Raw genomic sequence first — 14997 nt, 5'->3', positions numbered from 1 at the left:
ATAAGCAATTAGGAAATGTAATGCAGAAGAATTACACTTATGATCACAACAAAAATTTTAAGAAGCCCACCAATAAGCTTAACAAGAAATGTCCAAAAACAATGGGAAAGCAATGGAAAATCTTCTACTTAAGGACACAAAGATGACCTAGACTGGCAAAGGGTCACCATATTCTTAGATGTAAGGACACAATAATGCAACAATGTCAATTCACCCTCAAATTAACCTATAATTCAATACAATCACTATCAAAATCCCATCAAGATTTCTAAATCTTAACAATCTGGTCCTAAGAATCTTTAGAAGATATAATATGCAATAACATCCAAATAAACTTTGAAAAATAACACAATAATAGGGAGCTACCCAGGTAAACATACACACTTTAAGCTTATAATACAGTTATCATAATTAAAATATGTTAACAACATGCAGGAAGAAATAAAGATGAATGGAACAATGGAAAGAGTTTTAAAAAGATCTGTGGACATTTGAAAATTAAATATATAAGAAATACAGCTCTTCAAAGCAGTGGAAATTGATGAACTATTCAATTATTAGTACAATGGAAAAACATTAAGTTGGTTCCAACCTCAAATATGTATATATAAATTTCAGAAAGGTTCAAACTGGTAACAAGAAAAAATATGAGGAAAACAGGAGATCTTTAATAATCTTGTAAACAAATATTTGTCAATAAGAAAATGGTTAAAATCTAAACAAAATGGTTAAAATATATATCAAGAGCACAGAACACGATAAACCTATTGAAAAGAATGAGAAATGTACACATCCTGGCATAGAAAGGTCTTCCAGACATATTAAATGCAAAAAACAAATCTGGGAGGAAAAAATTCATACAGTATAATGCATTTACTTGCATTTATGAAATGGCAAGAGAAGTATTAATATGTGCACTCACATAAATGTAAATACATAAAAAGTTCTGGGAAGATAACATATCAAACCATGAACAGTAGTTTCCTCTAACAAGGGAATATGGATCATGGGTCGGAATATCAAAGAGAACTTTCATGTCTAATCTACATGCTTCTGTACTGATTTTTTTTTTTTTTACATCGAGATACCTCTTTATATATTTTTACACAATTAAAAAATGCAAATTTCAACATTAATAAAAGAAAGCTACTATAACAAAAACTTTCAAGTGTCAACCTTTCTTTCCTGTAAGAAACAGATCGGTGATACGAATTATGCCTGTTAGTACTGCTAGTCTTAGGAAAATTTTTAAGTTTTCCTAAGAAAATTACCAAGTTTTCTTAGTAATTATCCGGAACCACAAAATGCTAAGTGGCAATCTTTAGTACTAACTCAGTATTGTTATTTTAATTTGCTGGAATTAGCATAGAGAAAGAAACATGTTAACAAAATTGTATATGTACATATTGTATATTATATTAAGCCACAGAACATTTTCTTTGACCTTGACCACATCAAGTGAAAGGTTTTCTAAACCCTCCCTCTCCTTGGAAAAGCAAACCAGGGAATATAAATTGCCTGGGCCTGCTGAGCTTTGTGTTCTGCTGGATCAAAAGCCAATACTGGCAGAGTTCACTACAGAGGAGCCCGCAGTACTACCATCACCATAGACTCTGCACATTTACAGCACAAAGCAAAGACAGAGAAGAAGCTCAATATAGGTCTCATTTTTTTAAGCAACCAAAATTAAATTTGTCACAGTATTATATTTAATGTGCATTAATCTGTGCATTTATATGAGTGAAAGTTCAATGGAAAATAATTTACCTGGGACTTCTTTGGTGGCGCAGTGGTTAAGAATCCGCCTGCCAGCGCAGGAGACACGGTTTGATCCCTGGTCCGGGAAGATCCCACATGCCGCGGAGCAACAAAGCCCGTGCACCACAACTACCGAGCCTGTGCCCTACAACCCGCAAGCCACAGCTACTGAAGCCCGTGCGCCTAGAGCCCGTGCTCCACAACAAGAGAAGCCACCGCAATGAGAAGCCCGCGCACAGCAACAAAGAGTAGCCCCCGCTCGCCGCAACTACAGAAAGCCCGTGCACAGCAACAAAGACGCAATGCAGCCATAAATAAATAAATAAATAGATAGATAAATTTATTTATTTAAAAAAAAGAAAAGAATTGAACTGAGAAATCATTCTAATTAGTACAATGTCCACAAATTTACATACTGAAATTATGCCCTCAACCCAAAAAGGCAGAGATTAGTAACCAACAGTTATTATACAAAATATCACACTTCCCACACAGACACACAAAACAAGACTAGTTTATTAACTGTCTCATGAGAGTGTTCATCAATATCTACTTAAGCAGCATCATTCTTTTGGACAGCAATTCTGTCTAAATTATACCTAAAAACTCTCTGAGATATTAACATAGGCAATTACTATAAAATAACTGAATAAAGAAACATAGGAAATACTCTACAGTGTTATGCTAGTTTTTTTTTAATTCTATCATATTACCTAAAAAGGAAAAAGAAATGTCTTTATAAGTTGCATATTACAATAATAAACTAAATAGATCACTTTAAGTGGCTACATAGATTCCAATACAAGGAGAAAAGGAGAGCTGTAATCTATCAACAGGGAGTGGGGGATATAAAAGTCTTTAAATAAGAAATATTAGTAATACTAAGTCTAGAGGTTAAGCCAATAGTTCAACATTACCATGAGATTTCAAATTGCACTGTGAGCGCCTACTGCTCCGTTTGTTAGGCCATAATATCTAAGTCTCAATCCATAGCCACAGAGTAAGTATATAGATCTAACCCTGGTCTACCATTCTGAAACCCTCATCATTGGTCTCAAGAGAGATAGGGTAAAAAAAGACTAAAAATCTTCCTATATACACACACATACATATACATATGTACATATACACAAACCCCAAAAGGTAGCTAGGCATCATCCCACATAACTATAGAATCACAAATAGGTATCCCAATTTCTTTGGTCTCTTATCTTTTTCAATTTCTTTTTCAAGCAAGGTTTTATGGGGTTTAAGTGAAAAAAACCCTGCAATTAAGTACTTAGAACATTCCTGGCACGCAGCACTCAATAAGTGGCAATTATTTCTTCACAGCTTCTTCCAGTGACTAAGGCCCACTCTAAGTCTGTCAGCAGAACTCTGTGTGTCTTACCTCCCTTTTCCCTGACACAAGATTCTTTCAAAAGTGCACCTCTCAACACACCTTCAACATATGAACTTTTAGAGATTTAAAAAAAAAAGTTGAGGCCAAAGCATCTCTTCCTGCCACAAAAATAGTGGCATAAGACAGTGGACACCTGCATGTGGACACTAGACTTGCAACAAATGGACTTTTGAACCAGTTTTAAGTAGAAGAGTCAATATACTATGTTTTCTGACAACTGACAATCTTTGAATTACTTTTGATCCACCACTCTTCTTAATATCACATTACCAACAGTTCTCAAAGTGTGGCCCCAACCAGCAGCATTCAGCAACACCTGAAAATTTGTCAAAAATGCAAATTCTCTAATCCCACCTCAGACCTAAATAAGAAACTCTGGGGGTGGGACCCAGCAATCTGGGTTTCCACACTAAAGTTTGAGAATGGTTCTATATGATCTGGTGAAGTATCAACAGTGACACTCCAAATTTATCTATTCCAGAAGAAATCTGTTACGATTGATGAGGTTAACATTATGTATTTTGAAATCTTATACGCATAGTATATGAGAAAAAGCCCAATTTGACTCACAAAATTAAGAATATAAAAGTTCTACTAAAACATGCTTTTAACAAGAAACTTTATAACCAGAGGTAAAAATAATATAAGAAGGCACAAAAAGTTCTTAAAGGATGTCAGATGAAGGAGATTACAATATAAAAAATCATTAAATATTAACTAGCAAACAAATGTGCCAGCTTAGAATGAGGTCTCAACCTAAACTTTACATATGCCTTGGCCTGTGTTTCTTGTTCAACTTCTTTGAAGGAAGAAAAACACCAGTATGAAAAGAGTAAGAAAGACCCATAAGACAAATAATCCTAAGAAGATAACATTTACCCTCAAGGAAGGCAGGTCTAAGGTGATTTCAGATCCCCAAAATTTCCCTATCTTTTTGCTGCTTTCTGAAAGTCCTTTAATAATCAAGAGTCACTTCAGAGAAAAACAGAGACTTAGACAAAACAGAGACTTAAAATATAAATGCTAAGACAATTCTACACTTTAGCATGCTATCGTGAAGACAATAGCAGCGTTTGAGATAGTTTACAAAACATTTTCACATAAGACTCATGTAATCTTCACAACCATCTTGAGGTAAATAACAATGACAACAACAAAACTACTATTTATTGAGCACTTAGAGCCTTACAAAATTTTATCATTTAATTCAACAACCTGCTGAGGTTGGAGGTGTAAACCACTTACCAATGTCAGACACAAGGCAGGATCTGAACCCAATTCTATCTCATTTTAAAACCCATCTTCTTGGGACTTCCCTGGTGGCACAGTGGTTAAGACTCCACGCTCCCAGTGCAGGGGCCCTGGGTTCGAGCCTTGGTCAGGGAACTAGATCCCACGTGCATGCCACAACCGAGAGTTCACATGCCACAACTAAGGAGCCCACTTGCCACAACTAAGACCCAATGCAACAAAATAAAAATATTTTTTTAAAATGCATTTAAAAAAATAAAATAAAACCCATGTTCTCTAAATCTCTACACTATGGCAAGATTTGGAGACAAAGGCTTGAGTTTCAGTCCCGTCACTTAACAGCTATCTGCCCTTGGGAAGTCACTTAATTCTCAACTCTTCATCTATAAAATGGGAAGATTAATATCTGTCCCCACCTATTTCAGAGTACAGCTGACCCTTGAACAACTCGGAGGTTGGGGCACCGACGCTCCACGAAGTCAAAAATCCTCTTATAACTTTACAGGTGGTCCTCCATATCCGGGTTTGGCATCTGTGGATTCAACCAACCGCGATAAAACTATAGTACATATTTATTGAAAAAAATCTGCCTGTAAGTGGACCCTGAAAGTTCAAACCCATGTTGTTCAAGGGCCAACTGTAATTGTAAAGATCAAATAAGATAAAGGAAATAAAAGGTGTTCATAAACTCAAAAAAAACTACACAAATATAAATTAGTATTACCATCATCACTACTGATTTTGACAGAGGGAGTGAAGAGAAAAAAAAAAAGATATAGTATAGTAATTGCAAGGGGGAAAGATGCTGGTTTTTCTTTTTAAAGCAAGCTCTAGACCCTTAAGGAGAAACTTCAGACTTCAAAACTTACCTGGGATCTTACTGTCAATTGGGCTGTGATAAAAGAATCTGTACCACAAATTATTTTGTCACTTTTCTAAAAATACAGACACACCCAGATACCTGTAACTCATGCAGATTCGGAGGTTAACAAAAACCTAACAGCTGATTTCTTTTTAAAAGTCTGGTTCTCATAAGAATCAGTAGCCACTATACTAGGTCACCATAATTAAAATTCCCTTGCAACAGCCTTCCTGTTCTTTTCTACAGTATCATTTTCAACCTGTGGTGCCGACATCTTTCATTCTGCAAAGACTAAAACACGAACTACAAATCCTAAATAAAGAAATCAGACCACTTAAACTGATGAGTTTAAGGGAAAAGTTTTATTACTCAAAACTTCACAATTTAAGGTTAATTTTTAATAGCATTTACAGCAAATAAGTGAGAGAAGAAAATAAAGCTGAAGTGAAATCACTCAACTGTTGTAATGTATGTCAGATATTAAAAAGACGAGGTATTCAACCCTAGATTACTAGTCACAAAACATCAGCTCACCAAAAAGGTTCAATAGCAGATTTCAGAAAAATCACACAGCACTCACCTTTTTCATACCAAAACACAGCCCAATTCTTTTTATTCCTTCTAAATTACATTCACAAAAGGCATTTTTGGCAAAGCAAATTATTATAACAACTTACATATTAATAAAAAAATATTCTCATTTTCAATGAGAAAACACCATTTCTTTTATCTACAGAAGAGAAATCACGGACTCTGATAAACCCATTTCTGTAACGTACATACATTTTTTACTGACTACGTACAATATTTAACCTATATTTAAACCTACATGTAGGGCTTCCCTGGTGGCGCAGTGGTTGAGAATCTGCCTGCCAATGCAGGGGACACGGGTTCGAGCCCTGGTCTGGTAAGATCCCACATGCTGCGGAGCAACTAGGCCCATGAGCCACAATTACTGAGCCTGCGCGTCTGGAGCCTGTGCTCCGCAACAAGAGAGGCCGCGATAGTGAGAGGCCCGCACACCGCGATGAAGAGTGGCCCCCACTTGCTGCAACTGGAGAAAGCCCTCGCACAGAAACGAAGACCCAACACAGCCATAAATAAATAAATAAATAAAAATTAAAAAAAATAAACTTACATGTAAACTCAACAGTCAGACCTAACTTTCGTATATGAAATTATGTGCTAATACCTCAATACTGAAACTCAAGACAGTGACTTGTACACTAGTTGCCAGGTTTTTTGTGTAAATGTCAAACAACAGGTCCACTGAGAAGCTTCTGAACCTAACTGAATTTATTCATTCAAACCATAATTTATCATGTGTTTCTAAGCAGTGGTTCTCACCTAGGGGCAATCTAGCAATGTCTGAAAACATTTCTGGTTGTTACAACTGGGGGGGGGGGGGGGTGGTAGTTTGCCAGAAAGGGGTGCTACTGGCATCTAGTGAGCAGAGGCCAAGGATGCTGCTAAACATCTTAAAAAGTATAGGACAGACCCCCACAACAAAGAACGACTCACCCCAAAATGTCAATAACTGCCAAGGTTGAGAAAATCTGAGCTATAGAAGTTTATAAACACCCATCTGTCTAAAAACAGTACTCACTTAACCTTTGTTTCCTATATTATTTGCCAATTCTATTCTTTACATACTAGTCTTTGGCAACAAACTTACCCTATTCCCATCCTTTCAATCAGCTTCTAACTTCCAAACTTGTCAACACAGCCAATTTCAAAATTTATTATCTTTGACTCATCCCTATTTTTGATAATAGTAGTAGTAGTGGTAGTAGTAGTAATGGCCAGGGCCAACACATATTTAGCCCTTACTACATGCCAGGCACTATTCTAAGTGCCTTGTACATATTAACTCATTAACCTAGGTACTAGTATTACCAGGTATTCTTATTATCCCCATTTTACAAATGAAGAATCCAAGGCACAAAAAGGTTAAATAACTTATCCAGGGTCACAAAGATAATAAGCAGTCAAGCCAGGTTTCAAATCCAGGCAGAATGGCTCCTAAGTATTCCAAAGTCATCCTCTCTTCTTTCATCCTCTAAACCAAATCATAAAATCCTTAAGTTCCACAAGGACAGGGGCCTTGTTATACTCACAGCAACATCCCCAGGGCCCAGTACATAATAGGTGCTCAAAAAACTTTTCTTTGTTGAATGCATGAAATATCCCTCAAACTCACCCCACCTGTTTCCATTGCCTCCACTCAAGGCCAAGTCTTTCAGCACCTCACACCTGGGTTTCTTTACATAGCCTATAAACTAACCAATCAGGTAAATGGATATAAACTCCTCTGCCACATTTTCAATAACCCAGCCCATAACCCAACGTAGTCAAAGTTTTCTTACCACTGCTTCTCAATTATCAGTAGATTCATAACATCTTAGAGTCAGATGGTACCTTAGAGATCATCCAATCCAACATTTAACAGATAAAGAAACCCAAAGATGGTAAGTGACTAAATCACCCAGCCAGGTGGAGCCAAGACCAGAACTTGATTCTTGCAATTTTTGCTCTAGGATTCACTCCTAGAGGATTTGCTTCACTCATGACAGATGTCTCTCCTCACTATTCCATCAACAAATTACGTTCATTTCAATTGTTCACACTTAAGTTGTTTCTCCTGCACAGCCTGCCCTCTTTTTCTTGCTCCATAGATCCAAATCCTATTCATCCTTCAAAATCTCCTCCTATTCCATTCTTCATGACCTCCTCCTTCTCAGAAAATCTTACGTCCTGAATAGATGCTAGAGGAAGAGGATCACTATTACCTACTGGGCCAAGTTTAATACATAACTAACACTTCCCACAAAGCAAAGCTACTTGGATCATTTCTTCCCTGAAAACTACCCATTCTTTGCTCCTATGTTTCAGGAAGTGATTTCGATACAGACTAACTTATATGCCACCTTCATAAAATGTTTATATACCTGGAAGAGAATCTCACTCACATCTTTAAGAGTAGACACGTAACTCCTGAATGGCCCAAATCACCTATATCTCTTCCATTAGCAAACTCAGGTTGTTCACAAAGTCCAAACCCAGAACTCTGATACAACTCACCTAGCAGCCACAGCTTCTAAGGTTCATCTCTTTCTCTGCATACTATCATTTGTCTTAACTTCCTCCAGAACTCCATTTCTAAGGAATAGTTCACACTTCTTTTCCTTCCTTGTCTTCCCTACACTATGCAGTACAGAATACCCTCTTTTATCTTTTATTATTTTCCACATGCCTCTTCAGTTAAAGTCCAGTTTGCTACCTCTCATCCAACCTCAACTATCCAGTCCTTTATACAGAAGTCACATCTATCTCTTCAGCCTCTCTCAGGTCTTAGGGTATTCTCAACTCCATGAAGGTTAATTTTGGTTTTTTCCCCCCTTCTCCATTCTTCCTTCCTCTAGACAACTGGCCTCAAAAGTGGTGTGGGTGCAGCTCAGAGGAAGTGCAAAAGGATCCACTGGGCTGCAGGAAAAAATTTATTAGAACTCTTGTTGTATTTATTTTTTCATCTCATACTTTCTTAAATTCTGTTTCTGTGTACATTTCTAAGTTACACATTAATACAGTAATAAAGATACATAAATTCTTGGGGTACGTGATCACGAGTCTGGAGACAACTGTTTTAAAAACACCCTGATAATGAGGCCAAAGTAATAGGTTCCAGACCATATAGAGAATGTAAGTATGTATGTGTGTGTGTGTGTGTGTATATATATATATATATATATATATATATATATGCACACCTGGTAGGAAGAAAAACTCTTGTTCGTATCCAAAGTCCTAACGATGCCCACCAACCTCTAACCCCTGCCAGCCATCTCAGAAATGTGTCCTACTCAAAAGAGCAGAACAGAGGATGGTTTGGCAAAGTCCTTCATTTCCAGTTTGAAAAAAAAAAAAAAGAAATTCAAAGTGCTAAGATACTACCCTTATCTTTCCCATAGAAGGGTACTTCAGGGCACTGTTCACTATCCTGACACTGCTCATTGCCTGAGTTATACGTAGATACTTCCTAGGCCACTACCTGCTGAGATTCAGTTCCTATTTCCCAATCCCTCGAGGCACAACTCATGCTCCCTTCGCTAACAACCAATTTATACTAACACCTGGACTGAGCTCACACCTCCCTTCATCCTTCTCTCCCCTGAGGACACTATCCACCGTCTTCCCCGAGCCGCACAGTCGTGTCCCACCCAGTGCAGAAGACTGTCCATCCAAGGTCCCTAAGACCACTTCTCTTTCCTCCTCCGCCCCCGGGAGCTGCCAGCCAGGCTGGAGACGGGAGGGGGGGAGGGGTGTGACTCGCCTCCCGTGACTGGCCCAGATGGCAGCAGATTCCGCCCCCACTCTTGGGCACCCCTCCACCCCTCGAGCCCCTAGGGCTGCCTGTCTGCCTCCCACCCCGCCCCAACCCCACCTCCGGCCTCCCCCACGCCCTCACGCCGGCTCCCGGACACACTCACCATGCTGGGTGAAGATATTGAAGCCGGCCTCTGCGGTGCGCCCCGCCAGGTCCCGCCTGCGGCTGGAGGGCCTGGCTGCGCTGCTGCCCCGGATCCCGCGGGGTTGCGACTGCTGAAGCCCCGGAGCCTCCCCGACGCGGCCCACCTGCTGCCCCATCCCTGCACTTGCGTACTCCCGCGCCCCCGCCGACCCCTGGTCACATTCCTCCTCGGCTCCGGCCTCGGGCTCCAGGCGCTTGCTCCGGCCTCTCCTTCCCAGTCGAGGCCCCGGCCCTGAGCGGTCCGGCCACCGGCGTCTCCGCACCCGACTCCTCACAGCAGCCGCCGCGCTGCCTCTCGACGCCTCACAGATTCTCCTTTTCCCTCCCCATCCCGCGGCTCCGCGCCCTCAACGCTGCCGCCGCCGCCGCCGCCATCTTTAAACCACCGAGCACTGGCAGAGCGTGGGACAGAGCGTCTCCCGCCCCCCACCCGACCAGTCACCTCCGCTACTCGGAGGGAGGGCTTCCCGGCGGCCCCGCCCCGCCCCGCCCCGCCCCGGCCCCGGCCCCGGCCCCGGCCCGACCGCGCGCCCCCTTCTCTTCCGAGGGTGGGTTCGTCCCCGCCCCCCGCAGCCCCCGTACCTACCTCACTGGCACGTCTACCGCTGCTTCAAGTCTTTCGGCCCTTCGGTTCGTTCGCGGCACCTCAGCCTCCCACATCCGAATCCGCCTTAGCCAACCCCTCCCACGTTCGGTTCTACATGCTACCGCCTTTTTTAGGGTTGGTCGGTCTAAAGCCCTCCCTCTCCCACCTCCACCTGTCAAATCAATCAGTTGCGCTGAGCGCCCCAGGTGCACAGCTCGCTCTTTAGCAGGCACGGTTGGGACAGAAAAGCACAAGGCGTTTGGTGCTTGCCATCCAGGTGAGGCTCCCTAAAATGCCCCGGAGAATTCCTTTAAATACCCTCGTCACCAAGCCGACCTACAGTCAAAAGTAAATGATATCAAATTTACATGAAGATAATAAAAAGGTACATTATTTCATTGTAATTTTTTGAAACTATTTCATAATGTTAAGTTGCACTCGCCTCGGTTGTCTGCACTCTACAGTCTCATTGGAGAAGCAGTTATGATCAGGTTCCTCATATTATATTACCATGAATTCCTCTTTAACTCCTTTACCGTGTAACCACGTGTGTTTCGGTTACCCTTACATTGCTTGACAGTAAAGCTAATCTTCCTACCGGCATGCTTTATATATAGTGCACGTGGTCAGGTCTCCTTTGATGACAAAGGAGAAAAATAAAACTACCTTTGACCCTGTTTCTGAGTGAGAACTTATCTTTAACTTATGTTATCTAAAGACAGTGACTCAGGCAGAAGAGAAATGTTTTTAATGCACGCACACATACATACATATGTATAAATATTCACTTATCATCTCCCCCCTACTGATCATTCTTGCATGTTAATATTGATCCAGTTTTTTACATTCTCAAAGAACTTGATAATTGTTCTTTAGCTATTCATTTAGCTTCCCTATTTCCTTTATAAAAAGTATCAACTATTGGAGGTACCACACTGAAAATTTGCTTTAAAGCAGAGGATGTGGGAACCATTGCAAAGAAGCAACAAAACAACCATTCGGAAGATAATTTTCAGGGAAAAAGGTGGATACAGCTCTCCTTTACATGTCTTTCATAGAACTGGGCTGACCTTAGATGAACCATTAATACTCACTACTATAAAAGTGCTCTGAAATTATTCCGTTGCCATCCAGGGTATGACCAGAAATAACTGAAATTGCCCAGCAAATGGGAACAGAGACACTATGCTTTAGCACTGGATACAATATGAATTTTCCATTTGGATCAAAGTTTTCCTGTGTTTAAAATACTTTGTTTTTTTCTTTTAATTCCTGAAGTGTTGCAACTACTGGAAAAAAAAAATCATTGACAAGGGATAAAGGTGGTCATAGAGCCATGATTTGGTTTGTTGTTTGATTTTTATTATCTGAGAGAATTTAATCTGGGGGATAATGGTCTGGCTTCTCTACTTCTTTCATAGTATGTAATGGGTAAGTGTAGTATAGTGCAGTGGTTAAGGGAGGCACTTAAGTGCTTGAGGTCAAAACTGGGCTCAATATTTGTTTGCTCTTAGACAAATATTTAACCTCTTTGTGCATCAGTTCCTCATCTGTGAAGTGATGATGATAGCAACAGTACCTACCTCACAGGGCTGTTGTGAGAATTAAAGTGGGTAATATACATAAAGCACTTAAAACAGTATTTGGCATATAAAAAGCATCATACAAGCACTCACTATTAGTACAAAAAATGTAATGTTTTCAGAAATCCATCAACTTTTCCAGGTCTAATTTTTTTCAAGTGGTATATACTTAGATAATAGAACAAATTCTACGGTATTTATTCATGTGAGCCCCCATCCACCACCTGCCACCTTTATTTAACTAAAAACAAAAACACCAATCAACCAATAAAAACAGGTGGAATCATATATCACTTTGTTAGTCATTCCCACCTGGTCATCACCAGTTACCTGCACATGTGAACTATTGCATGTGAAATATTACCTTTGCTTAGCATATGAAGATTCCTCTACCATAGAGTCTTAAGATCCTGCCTAGACTAAAGCAAATATCTTGTAAGTGAAGATGTTTTTCAAAGTGAAATGGGAATTTTCAGAATGGGGGGGGCGGTGGTTGATAGACCAGGGAGAACCTGCTTACTTAGGTGCGGGACACTATTTCATCTCAATATAACCAAGCCCAAGTGACTCACCTGAGAATTACAATTAAACATTTAAAACGATTAAAACATTTAAAACAATCCCAAGTAGTACTAGCTCAAGCTGAAATGAGGGCAGCTGTGAACTCCAGGCAGATGCAGAAACCAGATGAAAAAAAGGAGCAGGGATGGTGCACAGTAGCACAGGGACAACCTCACCTGAGCAGTGGCCGGGGGATGGCCCCCAAAAATCAAACCCATCATCAACACCAACAAGGCACAATGAAGACATAGATGCTCATCATCTTTACCTTCCCTATAATCGGAGTAATACCACTATTTCCAGAAGCAGGGAACTGGTAAGCAATGCTTCACTGATCCCTGTCTTTACCCATCTGGATTTCCAGGCTATTGCCACATCCTTACATTTTCTCCCATATTAGTCAATATTTCTTTCTCTATGTCTATATGGATACAGTGTTCATTTAGACTCAGATCATCTCTCTGGTGGATTCTCCTGATGCTAGCCTTTTCTTTCTAGGTTCCTCACCAACCAATTCACTAAAACAAAAATACTTCTTCCTCTCATTGCTTTGTGCTTCCCCTCCCCTTCATCATGTACAATGTCTAAATTTTTCACCTGATGTTTCAAAATTATTTTCCAGGATAAGGATACACTGGATTATAATTGCCTAATGTTCATCAGCTCCTGTTCCTCAAATCCCCACCCCTTCTATAGCAGGCATATATGTTTTATCCAATAGGCCTATTTCGAGGATGTCTTCCTTTTAACTCTGACTTTTGCAATACTCAGATACTCCCCAATATGGTGCCCAAATGACTCCCTTTACAGTATTCAGGGTTCTACTCAGATCCTGCCTCCTTCTTAGGAAAATCTCAGTCTTCTTATCTATAAAGACATAATAGTTTCCCTGTACTCTACTTGGTCCATACCTAAAACAACCACAGCTGGTTAACAATTATTTGCGTATAAAATTCAATTATCTCCCTCTACATCCCCAAATGTGTTTAGTTTTGACATATGGCTCAATGTCATAGGGTTAGAAAGCACCTTAGAGGTCATCTAGGATAATCTTCTGGAATTCCCTGTACAATAATTCCAATGAGGGAGCCCATTTATTTTGAAGAGTTCTAATTGTCAAAAAGTTCTTCCTAAAGGTAAACTGACACATGCCACCCCGAAACTTCCATCTGTTTCACCCCTGGTCCTAGTTCTACCCAGTAGCTACATAGAATAAATTTCACTTTTCTTCTACACAACAGCCCTTCAAATATTTGGGAGCTGTCATGTTTCTCAAAATCTTTTCTTTTACCTGTATAATACATATGCTTGTATAGTTATGTTAATCTCTGTCTATATTATCTACATGGGCTCAAAATATTTGTGTAGATAAATTGGAAGAAAAATGTATTTTCATATGTAGCATTTTTCTTCTTTTTTTAGCTTTTTTTTTTTATTATTTTTTTTTATTTTTAACTCAACATTTTATTCTATGGTACAAGTACAGAAATTTTTGACTGAGGGAGGAATGCATTGAATTCTATACCTGTTAATCTTTATTTTGTCCTTATTATCCTTTCCATTTTAAATATTTATATAAAACAGAGAAACTTTTAAACTAGTCATCAGTTATTGAGACTGCTTTGTGGTTTCACAATTTTCACAAAACTTATACCATTTTATGGGCCAGCACACATCCAGTAATGTCCCTGGGCTTTGTATGCTTGTCTTCTCCTCGTTAGGTTTATTCCCAGCAATAGGATTACCTGTATCCAGAATGCCAATTGAAACACCAAAGATGGACATCATGACAATCAGTAACACCGCAGTCTCACAAAATCGAACAAGATAAAGACCAATTGTGGTAGCGAACACTGACACCCCCAAAAGAAGAAAATAATTCATATCGTCAAAAAGAACTCCACCAATCACAGAGCCACCCAGATATCCAAAGGCACGGCCCACAAAAATCAGAGAAAGACTGCTGATATTGCGATTCACATTTGTTGCCAAATCTTGAAACGTGGGCCCCAGTATAGCGACACTCATTCCCTTTTCACCGTGATGATTGTTTCCTTTGCTGTGCGGAAGCTTTTTAGTTTGATGTAGTTGCACTTGTTTATTTTTGTTCTTGTTGCCTGTGCTTTTGGTGTCATATCCATGAAATCATTGCCAAGACCAATGTCATGAAGCTTACCACATTTTGCAATCATTTGTGCTATTCTGCCAGTGTTGGAGGGTCTCCCCAGAAGCGGGGATGGCCATGGCTCACCACGGGGACAAGGACACTGGCAGCAGAAGCCCTGGGAGGCACTCCCTGGCGTAAGCCCTCCCAGAGTCCGCCATCAACCCCACCAAAGGGCCCATAAGCTCCAGCGCTGGGTCACCCCAGGCCAACCAACCCTTTTTTTTAGCTTTATTGAGATTTAACTGACATATAACATTGTTTAAGGTGTACAGTGCCTTGATTTGATACACTTATATATT

At 40.0% G+C, this 14997-nt stretch overlaps 1 protein-coding gene across 4 annotated transcripts in view; it reads right to left on the bottom strand.

Moving 5' to 3' along the window:
• The window catches only part of ABL2 (ABL proto-oncogene 2, non-receptor tyrosine kinase), a gene marked incomplete at its 5' end in the record, with an annotated part of 120534 nt that extends 110318 nt beyond the window's left edge, over positions 1-10216 (bottom strand). For all 4 annotated transcript variants that reach the window (XM_082465163.1, XM_082465166.1, XM_082465164.1 and 1 more), the window contains one exon: positions 9761-10216. In XM_082465163.1, coding sequence (XP_082321289.1) covers positions 9761-9917 — 157 coding nt within the window. The remainder of the gene's footprint in view (positions 1-9760) is intronic.
• Between the last annotated feature and the right edge of the window lie 4781 nt (positions 10217-14997).

The sequence above is a fragment of the Balaenoptera physalus genome, assembly GCF_965194825.1.
Source record: "Balaenoptera physalus genome assembly, chromosome: 1".
NCBI classification, from domain to species: Eukaryota; Metazoa; Chordata; class Mammalia; order Artiodactyla; family Balaenopteridae; genus Balaenoptera; species Balaenoptera physalus.
This window is presented reverse-complemented; position numbering and strand designations above follow the sequence as displayed.